The sequence below is a fragment of the Alternaria ethzedia genome (assembly GCF_023757985.1).
Source record: "Alternaria ethzedia strain BMP 0044 chromosome Unknown scaffold_36, whole genome shotgun sequence".
Taxonomy (NCBI): domain Eukaryota; kingdom Fungi; phylum Ascomycota; class Dothideomycetes; order Pleosporales; family Pleosporaceae; genus Alternaria; species Alternaria ethzedia.
In genome coordinates this window covers 161,648-177,458 of record NW_026056229.1, presented here as the reverse complement: position 1 = coordinate 177,458, position 15,811 = coordinate 161,648, and the positions used below count along the sequence as shown (strand labels likewise).

Sequence of the window (15,811 nt, the reverse complement as noted above, 5' to 3'; positions counted from 1 at the left end):
TGATCTTGTATTGCATCATCCATATCTTGAGGTTCTCGCAGCGCGTCATCCTTCCAGTCTTCATGCCCTTCATTTTCTGACATGACTCCTCGCACCCATGCATCTCACTCCAACCAACCCCATCCCTCATCCTCAAGCCTTCTCCCCACCCTCCTCCTCAAACTCCACCGGCAAATTCATGCCCACCCTCCTCGCGCTCAACCTAACCCTCTCCTCCTCCGTCATGCCCATACCCGGATTATACCGCTCCAGCAGCGTCGAGTGCATCCGTTGCGCCTGCACATATTGTATGAATTGCTCCGCCTGTTGTATATGACTTTGCGCGTTGGCATTGGGGTTCGATTGCGAGAGCGTCAAGCGGATGCGCTGTTGCAGTTTTGAAGGTGCGGAGAGCTTTTGGTGTTGGGTGCGGGTTAATTGGGGGGTGGAGGGGAGTTCGCGGAGGAGGCGCCGGTAGATGGAGAGGATTTGGGGAGTCGCGGGTTGTGCCATTGTGGGTAGTGGGTGTGATTGGGTTGATTTGGGGAATTGGATGTATCGAAAGGCCGTCGAGGTGTCCTGGGTGTCGTGGTTTGTCGATGTGGTGTTGGAGAAGTTCACCACACGGAAGTGCTGCGGCGAAAAGATGCGGCAGAGCTTGGACCAGTCGTGAACTTCAGATGCACCACCACTGTTCCTCCGTCTTCTCGCACGAATGCAATGAACAACTTAGCGCCAAGTTCACGATACGTATGCCGCAATTGCATACAACGGCTATCGCGCCAACATACCAAACCCCTCGCGCGATCGCAAGTCCGTCTACAGACCACCGATGCATCTCAAGATGATGCGCCCAACGCGAGGTTACGGATACGGAAGCACTGGAATGGCGATGCGATAGCGAAGTTCAGGCCAACGGCGCCAACACGCAGTATACTTCATATGAGCAAGACGGAAAATAAGCTGCGCGTAGAATTGACGGACGAGCAAAAACCCTCCGCGGAGGACCTTGAACGAGTAGCGGATGAACCACGCCCTCTTACGATGCGAGAGAGACGGCAACAAAACAGAGATGCACCCATGACCACCGCACAAATGCGGGCAATGCGAGAGAGCCGAAGACACAAGAGAGAATTGGAGATGGAGCAATTGAAAGAAGAAGGGAAAGAAATGGAATTAGCACATCTCAACGCGCCTCACAAACCTCTTATCAAAAAGCCAAAGAGTGTTGTCATTCGCAAATGGGAGACAAATTTCCCCGCTGGTCGTAAGAAATCGTTCGGAGACGAGCTAGTACCCTCTCCGCCATCAGCGCCCTTGGGCAGAAAACCAAAATCCGAGACAACACTAAATTCAGCGCCTGAGACACCAGTCACTTCGCTCTCGCTCAATCTCAACAAATTGCAAGACTTCAATTGGTACTGGGATACCTTTCCCCCCACCGTCGCACAGAAAACGACTGCGAACCACTTCTTCACTACCCACGGTCGGAATGCAAAGTTACTACGGAGCATAGCTCAATTCCGTCTTTTCCCCGAGTCTGACGTGCCGGAAGTAGCTTTTGTCGGTCGTTCCAACGTTGGCAAGAGCTCGTTGCTGAACGCCGTTGTAAACGCCGATATCAAAGCACTACTAGCGCGTACCTCATCCACCCCAGGCTTCACCAAAACAATGAACCTCTACGGTCTCGGCGCCGGCAACGGTGTAACCATCAAGAAACAAGGCCAAGATCGTGAAAAGATCGTCGGCCTCGGCGGTTTGACTATCGTCGACATGCCCGGCTACGGCGAAGGTTCACTCGCATCCTGGGGTACGGAAATCATGAAGTACATTACCAACCGCAAGCCACTCCGCCGTGTCTTTCTCTTAATCGACGCCGAACACGGTATTAAAGATAAAGACCGTTCTCTGCTCGCTTCACTGCGCCTAGCGGGTGTAAGTCACCAAGTCATTCTCTCCAAGCTAGACAAACTATACATTCCCGCTGCCAAGGAGATCAAACGCCACGATGGAAAAGTGCTGCGTCGCCTATCCCCAAAAGGTAGCCCTGAAGAGCTCAGAAAGGCGATGGAGAAGTTGAAGTACGACATCCAGCCACCGGTCGGCGGCGGTGCGCTAGGAGAGATTCTAGGGGTGAGCGCGGAGACGCTGGTGGAAGGGAAGAGGTTGGGTGTTGATCACGTGCGTTTCGCTGTGCTGAAGGCTGCGGGGTTGGATCAGAAGTTTAGGAGAGAGAGGAAAATGCAAGAGGAGAAAGCTGACAAAAGGGCACTCGAGTCGGGCGATTTTGAATAAGTCACAGATAAACCCAATACTTCGTTCTGCCAACACCCACAAACTTCACAACCTCGCCCTCACCCTCTTCCCTGGAATCTCCGGTAACCCGCCCTCCAAATCCTTCGGAATCAAATGCTCTACATCCCCAAGATTAAGATACCGCGGATGGCACTGTTCCAACGATGTTATACCCAACAACCTCATCGTCGTTTCCAACTCATCTTTCATGATGTCGATGAAGTGCTCCACACCTTCTTGTCCATACGTCAGTGAGTACAAGAACGGCCGACCCATTCCCACAGCTTTTGCGCCCAGGCACAGCGCTTTCACTATGTCGGTTCCACGCCGGATACCGCAGTCTAGGTACACTTCTAGGCTGGAAAAGACTTCGGGGGCGTGGCGCCGGATTTCGAGGAGGGTTAGGAGGGAGGGTGGGGAACTGTTGGTGTCTATTAGCAAACTACTCTTCCCTTTTATGTATATGGATAGGGAAGGCAGGGTAGGACATACGTATCCAAATTTCTCCCTCCATGGTTCGTTATCACTATGCCATCCAACCCGTATTTCACAGCTAGCACCGCGTCCTCGACTGTCTGCACTCCTTTCGCTACGATAGGTAGCCTTGTTGCTTTGCGCAGCCAGGCGATATCGTCCCAATTGAATGTGTCGTCTATGTAGCCGCCCATGGTGCGACCGAGGCCACCGCCTTTCTTGTCGTTTGTGGCGGCCGCGCCGCTGATGGCGGCTTTGGCGAAGGTCGCGGATTCGACTTTTACGCGCTCGTCTCCTTCTACAATAGGGGGTTAGTATGGGTCTTGCAAATACGTAAAGATGCAAAGAAGAAAAACGGGTGTTTGGTAGAGTGAGACATACCTCGTTTCCCCTGCACGGGTCCGTCGATGGTGAACCACACACCCTTAATCCCATTCTTCTCCGCGTCTTTGAGAAGAGCTTCCGAGGCTTTGCGGTCTTTGTTGACGTAGAGTTGGAAGAAGAAGGGTATGGAATCCTTTTTCACACTCCCCGTAATCTCCTGCATGGTAAACGACGCATTCGTTGATATCTGGCAGTTCGTGTTAGCACATCATCTTTCTCACCTTTCCGTCTTCCAGCTCGCACAGCAGATGGAGATATCAACATACACACTGCGCAACACCTCTCCCCTCACATCCCCTCGCCAACGCCCTCTCCCCATCTGGATGCGCCAATCGCGCCATCGCAGCTGGACTAACAAAAAACGGCAATTCCACACTCTGCCCTAACATGTTCGTTCTCGTATCAACATGCCGGATATTCCTCAATAATCGTGGTCGAAACCATATCCGATCAAACATGCTCTTGTTCGCATCCCGCGTCACGAGGTTCGTTGCGCCGCTGGAATAGAAGGCCCATGCTTTCTTTCCGAGAACTTTCTCGGCGACGGCTTCGAAGTCGTGGCTATTTATCAAACTACTGAGCGGCGGCTTTGAGGCGATTGATAGGGCGGGTTGGGCGGATTCTGTTGGAGGTGGTTTTAGGAGCTCGTAGGAGGGTGTTGAGAACGAGACTTTGCCGATGCGTTTGCTTGGGGAGAGCGTTTTGGATATGAGGGTGGGGGAGTGGACGGAGTTGTAGGTTAGAGAGGCGTCGAGACCGGCATGTTTGGTTATTACTGGGGGCTGTCAGTTGCGTGTTTTGTAGCATGATGGTACTTTGACATGTGTGTATCCGGATAGAGGTTCTAATTTTGTCTGCATGCCTTCCAATGCTTTCCAAGGTTAGTAGAACATGCAAGAAATCACCTACTCTCATTGCCGCCAGGATGACTTGGTATGAACTCTGTTATGTCCCATACTACATCATCTACTACTATCCAACAGTCTTGTTCAGTAGCATGCTTCTTGATCTCTTCCACGGAAACGGTGTTATCTGCCATTTTTGCACACTGTCACAAGAACGGCTAAGAAAGTAATCGGGCTAAGAACGCAAAGTATATCGAGAACGTTTGTAATGTTCGCGAGGCTGTCCATTGGCGCGGCAGGTACCTCGCTAGTCGATCTACCGACGTGGATGCGGAGAAGTGGGCCCGGCGAAACGCCGATGGCTCGCAGGCAGCGACGAGCCTCTGACAACCGCAACCGCGGCCGACACCACCAACACTATCAAGCATCTAATCATTACGGATACAATGAACCGAGGGGAGAAGGTTTCGCGAGCAACATGCCTGCATCACAAGGGCATACAGTCGGCCGAAGCACCGCTCCGATGGTTGCAGAGCGCGATTCGTATATGAGTAAAGTTTGTTTGGCAGAGCCGCATGCCATCTCACACTACCCCAGTTCATCAAAAACACAATGCGCATTCTTATCACAGGTGCCGCCGGCTTCATCGGTCAACTCGTAGCAAAGAAGCTGCTCGACGACGAGAAGACAGCGCATTCACTCGTACTCACCGACATCATCGAACCACCCATCCCATCAGATGCGCGATCCTCAACACGAGCACAGGCCATCAAGGCGGACTTATGTACAGAAGCAGATGCTGTCGTTACTAAAGACATAGAGGCTGTCTATGTCTTCCACGGCATCATGTCCTCAGGCGCAGAAGCCGATTTCGAGCTAGGCATGAAAGCGAACTTCGATGCTACCCGCGCACTACTGGAGTCTATCCGGAAAACGTGCCCAGGAGCGAGAGTAATATACGCATCAAGTCAGGCAGTATACAACAACTCCGTCACATTACCCGTCACGGAATCTCAGATGCCGACGCCCGAGACAAGCTACGGTGCTGAGAAGATGATGTGCGAGTACCTCATCACCGAATACACACGGCGCGGCTTCATCGATGGCATCTCACTTCGCTTCCCTACCGTCTCGGTACGGCCAGGCAAACCCACAGCCGCGGCGAGTTCGTTCATCAGCGGTATGATCCGCGAACCGATGAACGGCATCAAGTGTGTCATTCCACTAGAGGATAAACAATGGCGGCATTGGCTATGCTCTCCCAGGATATTAGTCCAAAACCTCGTCTACGCCGCCACGGACTTTGAGATCAATCGCCTCGCCAAGTTTGATCGCTGCCTCAACTTCCCCGGCATCGGCGTCTCGGTGCAGGACATGATGGACTCTCTTGCAAGGGTAGGAGGTAGCGATAAGCTTGAACTGCTTGAGATGAAGGACGAACCCGCGTGCAAGAAGATTCTATACTCATGGCCTGCTGAGTTTGACAACACTAAGGCTTTGGACCTTGGCTTCGTGAGAGATACTGGATTTGATCAAATTGTTCGGGATTATGTGGAGGCTTTCGCACCGAAACAGAGTGTGAAGGGAACTGAGCAGGCGAGCCAGAAGATTGAGATTGTGCAAGTCAATACTGTAGAAGTCGCAGCATAATATACTAGACCACGATCCGTTTGAAAGATTCACACAGCCACTATGCTACCATGTTTGACAGCGCTCTCTTATGACGTCGAAGTCATCGCGCAGAGATTATTACGTCTGCAAAGATACATGCCAGGGGTCTTCCTTTCGCATGTCACTGGCCAGGCCACTATTATCTTACACAAACTATCTTGTTCTATGATGACACCCATATCGCATACAGTACAGCCTTACGCACTGCCGGTGACTGAATGCACATGCTGCCCGTCGGCACGTTCCATTTGGACCTTGTTCGGCTATACATAAAGCACCGTGATCGGCGCATCCCCGGTCTTCCCCTCGTCTCTCATCCAGATCATTGCCAACTCGCTCAAAGACCGATACTTTAGCATGCAAGCGTCATTTCAGTAAGTCTCGGCCAAAATGCCGTGATCACCAGACTTGGCTGGCCATGACACCTGCTATGCATGTGCGACTTGCATGGACGACCTTACCCGGCCGGGAGACATAGCTAGATGCGGGAACCCCCGCATCTCATCCCACACTAACCTAGCCAACACCAGCAGGTAAGACGACGACGTGACGATATGGATCCGGGGTAGAAGTATAAAATGCAGTCTACCCCAGATTCGTGGGGTAGCGTCAATCTAATTTCATCTTCAACCGTCACGATCACGAAATCTTCCCAAAGCCGTCACCATGGACGTCGAAAAGCACTCTTTGGAGAAGGATGTAGCATGCGAATACATCGAAGCTACAAATGAAACTCGAAACTCCGTCCCCGAGATCCTGCGCAACCACACACCTGAGCAGCTCACCGCCCTCGAGAAGAAACTTGTGCGGAAGATCGACTTCCGAGCTCTACCCATATTGATCGTCCTCTTCTTACTCAACGTCCTTGATCGGAATGCCATTGCCAATGCACGTCTTGGAGGGCTGGAAGCCACACTGGGCATCGACGATGTGGAGTATCAGACCGCAGTCATGGTGCTGTGGGCTGGTTACATCTCCATGATGATTCCGTCGAACATGCTCCTCTCCATCTTCAAGCCTAGGCTATATCTACCAACAGTTGTCATCATTTGGGGCATTGTTTCCGGTGCTACAGGATTCGTCCAAAACCACGCCGGTCTAGTCGCTTTGAGATTCCTGGTCGGCGTAACAGAAGCCCCATACTTCCCTGGATGTATCTTCTTCCTCTCGTGCTGGTACACCCGGAAAGAGCTGCCAAGTCGTATCGCCACTTTCTACTCTGGATACACGCTGTCCTCGGCGTTTGGCGGATTGATTGCCGCTGGCATTGTCGACGGCGTGGAAGGTCTTGGTGGCTACCCGAGTTGGCGCTGGATCTTCATACTTGAGGGGGCTCTGACAATCGTTATGGCTTTTGCCGGATATGCGCTTCTCCCGAACTACCCTTCGAACACCTCTTTCTTGTCGCCCGAAGAGACTGCTATGGCGCAGTGGCGACTTGACCGCGAAAACGATGGCGTAGCAGATGAAGTGAATGAATCGGTCTTCGTTGGACTGAAGCAGGCTTTCTCTGATCCGAAAGTGGTACGTATCTCTCTCATCTTATCATTGCGTGTCGAGAATCGGGATCCGTAAACCAGTACGCGTTGCTAACGTCGAATGCCACCTCTAGCCATTACTTGTCTTCATCCAGACATGCGCCGTCGTATCAATGAGCTTCACCTACTTCTTCCCATCCATCGTCCAGACACTCGGCTTCCCCCGCGTTGAGACGCTCTTGCTCACAGCGCCGCCTTACTTCCTGGCGTTCATCTTCTCGGTCGCGAATTCGTGGCACTCTGGGCGCTCCGGTGAGCATTGCTTCCACATCGTCGCTGCGTGCGTCATCTCCGCTGTTGGGCAGATCATCTCCATGTCAACGTACCAGACTGGCCCTCGCTATTTCGCCATGTTCTTACAAGCTATGGGATCTTTCTCTGCTTTCCAGCTCATCTTGCCTTGGGTCTCTGCAACAGTTGCACGGCCAAAGGCGAAGAGGGCTGTTACGTTGGCATTGGCGACGGCGGTGTCGAATGCAACGAACATTGCCACTGCTTACCTATACCCCGCGTGGAGCGCACCGTAAGTATTCTCCATATTCCAATTGAGCAATCACTAACTCGGCGATTTAGCCTTTACCGCATGGGCTGCATTGTCTTGACAGTAGCACTCCTTTGCTGCGCAACTGCGTCACTTATACTACGCTTCTGGCTGCAGAAGCTGAATCGCAAATCTGACCAGGCTGTAGGTTTGGAGGGTGTCGCAAATGGACCCGGCCTTCTTTTCCGCTACACTCTGTAAATAGGCCGTAGGCAGACATGCGGTTCAAAATGTAGCTCCTTCTGGAATGACGATAGCCACCCTTCTGACTAACGTTGATGCAACGCTATCGCAGGGTATTTCGAAAACTGATCCCCGACCCTGGCCACCACTCGCGCTAAATTGTGTGTTGATTTAATGAGTACATCATCCGATAACAGCCACGTGGGCGTGGGATGCGGAAACATCGCCAAGTAGCATCCGTCGTCGCTCGTCTCAAACCATGCCATCACCTGTACCAAAGCATCCTTCGTGTACTATTATTGTTGCTGCTTTCCAGAAACGTTGTTGAATGGTGTTGCATCGACGGAGCAGCTCCCAATAACACGTTAGCGTTATGATCCTGCGCACGGGCCATGGGAGAGGAGAGCCGTCTCCCGCCGCAGAACCTCATCTTTCATCCTTCTACTTCATTCTGACACTACTCCATGTTTCAAACATCTCGGTTAAAGTTTGAACAGCATGCGATAGACGGGCTATCTATCGGTGAAATGAAGACGAGGCCAAGTCGACAGCGGTGCTGCTACTCCTGCAGCGTGGGGGCGAGAGCAGGGAGGCTGAACTGGCAGGTGCTTCGCCAAAGCTGTTTCAGCCTTGCATACTCGAATAACTGCGCCCCAGCCTCCTGATGCTGTCCAGTATACAGAATAAAAAGATCTGTTAGAACATAGTCGTAAAGAACTACACTCAGCCAGCGTACTTTCTGCTTTACCACAGTCGTCCGTCGCAAACGTGGTGTGAAGCTTTACCCATTACCACCCACTCCCGTACAGCGCACACAGTTGACCCCGAAACGCCATCAAGACATGCAGTCTCCCTCCAAAGGCACTAAAAAGCCCAACTTGACCCGGGAAATATTAGAAGATGAGGGCATTTACTTCTATGAGCATGTCCACAAGAGGAACTCTTTGCCTAAGTGGCTCCGTCCCATACATTGGGAGATGAGATTTTTGCGCACAAAAGTCCCAAGGAAAAAAAGAAAGAAGTTTGTCGCCGAGCTCGAGACGTTCCAACGTTCAGGTCAAGATGGGGCTATCGCATCGCAATCACTCTGGAGATTGAAACCCAACAGGAATCAATATCTTCGCGAGGAGAGCTTTGACGAAGAAGACAGCCTAGCAGCAGGGACGACAAAAGTACTGGAAAATTGTCGGAAAGTCAAGGAACGGGCGATATATCTTCGTGGGAGGAACGAGAAGGAATCCGCATGGGCGGAGTTCCTAGGATTGAGCTTCTTCAAAACATACATGGAGGTACATGGCACTCCAGACGAGCACAGGTATGCACATTTGTAATGCTTTCAAAGTCTCTTCATTGACTTCTTCTAGCTTTTTGTTTGATCGATGGGAACTGTAAGCAATACGGTGGCGCCTCACAAATCAGGCTAACTTTGATAGGCATGCCGATGTTCATTGGAACGAACGCTTCCCGAGGAATGATTGCGTGATACGAGTGCGCACTGGACCGAAGCCGGACGTGACCTACTCATTCCCTATTTTCGATCCCTCACACAAGATGTCAAAATTCCACCGTTTTGACCCTAAAGTCGAAAACTTCACGCTTCCTGTCCTTAGCGAACTCCGGAAGGCATCCGGATGTAGCCTAATCTCGTCACCGACATCTGCGTTGGCCAAGTGGGATCCTAAAAAACCACAACCGATTGGCGCTGCAGACCTAACATGCTTTCCTTGGGCTGTTGTCGAAGTCAAAACCAGTAAATGGAAGCGTGATAAGTCAAAATTTTGTTATCGCCAAGCTGCAAACGCGTCTGCTGAAGCACTCATGATGAGGGAAAGACTGGCTGAGAGAGTGAACGAGCCAAGTAAGGATGCTCTGGTCATCTTCTCTTTCACATGTGTTGGTCCAAGCGTTCGGTTTTGGCTTACCTTCAGACACCCAGTGAGTATGAAGCTTACCATACAAGCGTCACAAGTAGCTAACATGCGTCAGACCAGCCACAACATTGAGATGCGCTGCATTTGGGCAACTTCATTGGAGCTTACTTGGGGTGTCTTTGCGCTACGTGCTGTGATCGAGAACATGCGCAAATGGGTGCACGACCGGGTGAAACCTGAGATATGCAGATGGATCACTCAAGTCCGCTTGCATCCAAAGCCCTCGACGTCTCTCGCTCCAGACGGCCATCAGGTCGAGCAACGAAGAAGAGCGAAGTCTCTCGAGCCACCCAATGAGAGAATACCTGACATACCCTCTACGTCACGAAAGCCTCCTCGCGCAAAGATCATTCCGCATTTAGCGAGGGGGACTACTTTACCAAGACGGGCCTGCTCTCCCAGTTCGTTGTCTCAACAATTGGATCGATTGAGCATTCGTATCGAAGACTCTGAACGAGACGTTTCTGACGAAAGTGAAAGTGAAAGTGATTGGCAGCGCTATGCAAGTGGCTCCGACGATGAAAGTTACGTAGCAAGCGATGGTGCAAGCGGCGACGACGATGGCTACTCCACGGTGGAAGAAGAGACTTACGACACAAGCGAAGATGAGAACGCGCTCGACGAAGGATACTCTAGTGACGGGTCATAGGTGGAGGCTTTCCGATAGCTACGTTCTGTCTTGGTCCCATCTTCTTCTTATACAAACATATCCTTTCTATATAATACTTCACACGAGTTCGCGTAGCCATCATTCTCCTCCTCTCGTATGTGTAGCGTCTAGTTCTACAGGTGGTCCGGGTATGATATGCACACTCGTCGACCCAACCTCAACTGGAGCCGACGGTGCTTCCGTCTCAGCCCTCCAATGGCCACTCAAAAAGCGTTTCGATCCGTTCGCATCACCATCCATCTCCGATACCCCAATCTCGCCCGAGGGCTCCTGCTCTGGTTGCTGTGCATCTTGCTTCTGTTGTCGTTGCTGTTTCCGCCTTCGCCATAGGAATAAGAAGATCACGACGCCTAGTATAACGAAGATACCCACCCCAACTCCAATACCAGCTTTGGCACCTGGACTTAGACCGGAGTTCGTATTTTGTGATGTGATGGGCGGAGACGAAGTCGATGGTCCGGAGTCTGCATCTTGCGAGGTGATGGTTGGTAGTGAAGAGGACGCTGCGGAGCCTTCGAATGAAACACCAATCACCGCTGCAATAGAAGATGCATAGTCCCCCGGGAACAGGGCGAGGTCGCTAGACTGCCAGAAAACGACGGTTGGTTTCGCTCGAGCCGTACCTGTTGTCAACACCGTCTTACTGTTGAAAGTAATAGTAGAGCATGGGCTAGAGCTGCAGACCTGCACAGTGGTGTCGATCAGCGTGACGACGGATGTTCCCCCAACCGCAACGTCGTTGGTTGTAGTGGTGGTGAATCGACTAAGTACAGTTGTCGTCTCTGAAAAGGTTTTCTCGCAGAACCAGCCTTCGCGTTCCACGAAACGATAAGACATATCGCTAATTTGCATTCATGTGAGCGCGTGTCCGCGGGGTGAGAGTTATAAACCCTTTGAGAGCATGGGTAGCGTACCTGGGACAACAGTATGCTAACCAATAGACATAGTCCAAGCGAATTTCATCTATCTCAGCGGGTTGTTGACTATCCCCACAAACTCCTGGGCTGTACAGCGGCGTCGTCTGCTCCTGCCGATACGGATTGCATTCATAGTAATAGGAGTCGGCAACAGCATCGGTATAGTATTGAAAGACAGCTCTTCCGCTGTAGATTGCAGATGAACTGGTGTCGTCGTAGATCCAGCGCGTTGAACATTCTCCTGGCGGCGTAAAGACGGTCAATAGTGGTGGCAAATTTGTTGGAGCAGTTTGGTATCTCCAGTCAGACTTTGGTATTGTTGAAACAGTCGCCATATCGACGGTATCTCGAAGGTAGAATAAGTCAACGCTGTTTTCAGGGAAGAACGGGTCTTAAAGAAGTCCGCCAGCGGCACAGAACTTTGATCCAGATGTGGAGAGGTGACGGGCATCGAATTGTGAAGTTGATTGGTAGAGTTGCTACGCCGCATAATGCGGCGTAGTCCTTCGGCGCCGATATGTGCATTTCACGCAGCGGCTACAGCGGCATGTGTACCACACACACCCAATACTATGACAGAGTACCTGCAGCCTTGTCGCATGCAAGACAGGCACACAAGCAACAGTGAGCCAAGAAAACGACGGCCATCGCTCGATTGCGATCTTCGTTAGCGCGACAAATTCGTTATAGTGTCCTTCTCTTTTCGATCTCCTCAGCGGTCTCTCTCCCGCTGCGTGCTATCCAGCTCCACCGGCGACCGCGGCACCACACCTCCCGTCCCAGCTTCGACGGGCACCGACCTTCCATCCGCCTCAGCCCTCCATTTCGTGTCCGCAGGGTGCATGAACCCTTGTGAGCTCCCATCCATCTCCGCCTCGTTCGGCTGCTGAAGACGTTTTCTCTGCTGCTTTTTCCTTCGCCTCAAGAACAAGAGGCTGACGACACCGATAATAACGAATAGGCCTATCCCGACGGCTATGCCCGCTATAGCGCCAGGACTTAAGCCATCATCTTTTGAGTCCGGCGATGGATCCGCAGTCGTATTGTTGCCTCCAAATGTAGTGTCAACTAGCGACGCAAGTGAAGAAGCGTATTCGCTAGGAAAGTTCGACAAATCTCTTTCCTCCCAATACACCCCGAAGGGAGTAGCAAAAGCCATACCAGAAGATAACACAGTCGGCCTCTGCAGCGTCGTCTGATCTGCGCAAGTCTGGGAACCCCCTGATCTTGTACAAAACCTCGTTGCTGTGTCAATGCCAGAGACGATTTGAGTCCTATCCCACTGGTCTATGATTGTCGTCGTGAAATTTGCGAGCGCAGTCCTAGGAGTCGAAAATTCGCCTTCGCAGTCCTGTCCAAGAACTGTCATGGACATTCCCCTGGTGGATACGTAAGCCCGGGTTTAGAGATTCGGATTCAGCCGTGGGCAAACAACCTGTCGCAACACCATCCTCTCCACCTTCGCGAGCTGCCAAAGCGCTGCTCCTCGATACCAGCTATCGTTTGTTGTCTTGTACATATCCCCGGGCTGTAATAAGGCTGATCTATCGGCTGGAGGAAAGGGCGACAAGACTTCCAGTAGTTCGCTGATAGAAGGCTTGCGATACCCGTCCGACCACCCGGGTTTCCGTTTGTGGATTGCCAGACAAGGTTATTGTCTCCGCTTCGGATGTTGGTGGTATTGACAGGATTGTGTATCCATTGAGTCGCGCATCCCGGGCTAGGATCATATCTGGTTGTCAGAGGGGGAGGATCGCCAGATGGGCCTGAACTGCTCCATTGCGCAAGGTCGGTAACAATGGCTATGCTGGATACCACCATGCTTGATGTTGATGGGAAGTCGAATTGAGCGCAAGAACAAACGTTCCAGGAGAAAGAGCTTGGGAACACGGGAAATATGAACTCGAAGTGAGCGCATAGTAGTTGGGACATCGGCGACTTGAAGGTTGCGGGGCGGCCACCAATCTTCCGACATGGCTGACCGGTGGCCCGCCTGCAGCCACCAGATGAACGGCGACCTCTCATAACCAGCCTACTAACACAAGCAAGCCTTGTCAGGCGGAGCGGACCCTATCAGCGGTGTCGCGCTGTCCCGCCCGAAGCCACAGAGTAACACCTAACAGCCCTGCCGCATCACAAGGCTGGCCCCCACACCGTATCGGAAACCGGTAACAAGCTGCGAGATCATCTCGATCATTGGTGGTAGGGCATGGGCGTGAATGAACGCCGAACTGGACGCCTTATTCTCTTTACCCACATCATAGAGCAGGCCTATCCAGGCAAAGTCGATGGTAGATGGGAGCACGACAGATTCTAGAGGTTGCGATGCAGGGAGATGGAGATGCGCATTCCGGAAATAGAGTGGATATTGACTAGTGCCAAACAGGAGAGAAGTAGCCAATCAACGAAGCACAGCCGCAATTGCCCAAATAGTACATATAGCAGCAGCGTGCAGACCTACAAGGAGACGGAGCAGTGACTAGGTGATCGCATGAGGCTGAGGGATGCTACATCGCCACGCTGCTGTATTAATAGGGAGCAGCGCAAGTAACTTAGACTCTACACCAAGGAGACCACCAGACGCGCGAAATCAGACCAGGCGTCCTCCATACCACAACTCAACAGTATTATCTTTGGGGGCAACAGTTCAGGATTATTGACTAACTATCTGCCATTCAACCTCTCGTTGCAATACAAAGGAGATGTCGGTGATGATTATGAGACGGAGCTCTCTATATGTAAACAACCTGTACCATGGTATCTTCGAACCCAGAAACGCCAAATCCGAACAGCAAATCCCAAGCCATTACCCTGGTCACACTTATTCCGACGCGCCGCCTCAACGACATATCCAACCAGTCCATTTACCCAGCCAAACTGCATCAATCTGACAACCCTCGCTCGATCCTTCTCCTACTTCTTCTTCCCCCGACTTCGACTTCGACTCCTTGTGGGACTCAGCGCAACCGACAGCCCATTCGTAGACGGTCTATCCGACTCTGTCGCAGCCGAGAGCCCCTCACACCAAGCCTGTTCCTGCGCCTTCCTCGCCTGAACCTGGCTCAGTGTCTTTTTAAGCGCACCGTACAAATGCTGATTATCGCTCGAATCCAAATCGACCCAGAAAGAATATACCGAAAGACACTGATGGTTCATGCTCTTGAAACGCCGGAGAATGTATTGACGTGCACTCAATTCCGGATCGGATTCGTTACGGACGTAATCGGGAAAAAGCTTCTCCAGGGGTGCGTAGGCCATTTTGCTGACGAAGCGGGTAAAATTATTGAGAATGAGTATTATGGTGGATTTGGCGAAACCGGGACGATTGACCCATTGTTCGAAGCCTTCGAATTCGTGGACTAGGATGGATTCGGAGGGCCGTTCGGGGCTGGGCTTGTTGTAGAGGGATACGTCAACAGTGAAGATGACGGCAGTCGCGTCTTCGAGTTGATGGTACCAGCGCTCCTTGAAGTGTTGAGGAACGTAGCCTTTGATGTTGAAGAGGTGGATATCTAGCTCGTCCCAGTTGAAGCGTGTTTCGTTGATGCCACCACCAGATCGGGTTAGGCGAATGATGTCGGCCTCGCTGGGGACATAATCTTCCTCGGCTATGCGCGGTGCTTCTTGCACGAAGTATGGCGCGTACTGCGGGAATTCGATCTCGAAGTTCCGGACGTATAGTTTGGAGAATTCGGGACAGGACCAGATTCTGGTGATTGCCTTGACGGCGTCAGACGATATGCCTTCCTCCCTGGCGTCTAGCTCGTGCAACAAGATGGCGAAGTCGTGGGTCAGTTCGGCAGAGAGCGTAACGCCAGTTTCTGTAAGTAAGTTCGTGATCGACGATATGAGCGATCTTACAACTTGGTAAACTGCAGGGCGGTACTTCAATCGTTCTTCCGTCTTATCATAACCTTCGGCGAACTGCACTTTCAGCTGATGCATTATCAGCTCTTTGCCACCCTGTGGATTGCCTACAAGGACCAGCTTAGTCTCGTGCCGAAGGTTAGTAGCTTCTCTCTCCAAAGCGCGATCTATTGCTTCGGACCGGTTGATTGCTGCCATATGCTCGTACTCTTCGTCCGATGGTGTGATCGTTCCATCGAAATCGTTCCGCGCAATCTTCATGTGGAACAAAAGTCTCAGCCATTGGATGAATCGCGATAATTGCGCAAGGCTTGTGATGCAAGCGCCGTTTAATTTCGAGGATTGGGTGAGGGTCCTCAGATTTGCCGCATCTTCCTTCCTGATCTGGCGGCTCTTATGAAGCAGGATCTTTCGTTGCGCTTGTGCAGTACTGAGAGGCATTAGAATCAGTTGTATGTAGGGGTGGGTTAGCAGCTCACCATTGGCATGCCGCAAGTAACAAGTTCACGGCGTCAT

General features: G+C 51.8%; 6 protein-coding genes across 6 annotated transcripts; 3 read left to right on the top strand and 3 right to left on the bottom strand.

The window, feature by feature from the left end:
- Positions 1 to 132: 132 nt before the first annotated feature.
- J4E87_009554 (uncharacterized protein) lies at positions 133 to 492 on the bottom strand (the record flags this gene model as incomplete). The annotated part of the gene is made up of 1 exon (XM_049381130.1): positions 133 to 492. The coding sequence occupies one exon, from the start codon at positions 490 to 492 to the stop codon at positions 133 to 135; it is 360 nt and encodes a 119-aa protein (XP_049229156.1).
- Positions 493 to 1,074: 582 nt separating this feature from the next.
- J4E87_009553 (uncharacterized protein) lies at positions 1,075 to 2,274 on the top strand (the record flags this gene model as incomplete). The annotated part of the gene is made up of 1 exon (XM_049381129.1): positions 1,075 to 2,274. One exon carries the CDS (start codon positions 1,075 to 1,077, stop codon positions 2,272 to 2,274), a length of 1,200 nt encoding a protein of 399 aa, XP_049229155.1.
- Positions 2,275 to 2,319: 45 nt separating this feature from the next.
- On the bottom strand, positions 2,320 to 4,171 carry J4E87_009552 (uncharacterized protein; the record flags this gene model as incomplete). The annotated part of the gene is made up of 5 exons (XM_049381128.1): positions 2,320 to 2,695; positions 2,767 to 3,046; positions 3,130 to 3,319; positions 3,399 to 3,907; positions 4,042 to 4,171. The coding sequence occupies 5 exons, from the start codon at positions 4,169 to 4,171 to the stop codon at positions 2,320 to 2,322; spliced, it is 1,485 nt and encodes a 494-aa protein (XP_049229154.1).
- A 418-nt stretch (positions 4,172 to 4,589) lies between these two features.
- Positions 4,590 to 5,627, top strand: J4E87_009551 (uncharacterized protein; the record flags this gene model as incomplete). The annotated part of the gene is made up of 1 exon (XM_049381127.1): positions 4,590 to 5,627. The coding sequence occupies one exon, from the start codon at positions 4,590 to 4,592 to the stop codon at positions 5,625 to 5,627; it is 1,038 nt and encodes a 345-aa protein (XP_049229153.1).
- A 687-nt stretch (positions 5,628 to 6,314) lies between these two features.
- J4E87_009550 (uncharacterized protein) lies at positions 6,315 to 7,928 on the top strand (the record flags this gene model as incomplete). The annotated part of the gene is made up of 3 exons (XM_049381126.1): positions 6,315 to 7,172; positions 7,261 to 7,709; positions 7,760 to 7,928. 3 exons carry the CDS (start codon positions 6,315 to 6,317, stop codon positions 7,926 to 7,928), a joined length of 1,476 nt encoding a protein of 491 aa, XP_049229152.1.
- Positions 7,929 to 14,341: 6,413 nt separating this feature from the next.
- J4E87_009549 (uncharacterized protein) lies at positions 14,342 to 15,811 on the bottom strand (the record flags this gene model as incomplete). Its single annotated transcript, XM_049381125.1, has 2 exons — positions 14,342 to 15,725; positions 15,804 to 15,811. 2 exons carry the CDS (start codon positions 15,809 to 15,811, stop codon positions 14,342 to 14,344), a joined length of 1,392 nt encoding a protein of 463 aa, XP_049229151.1.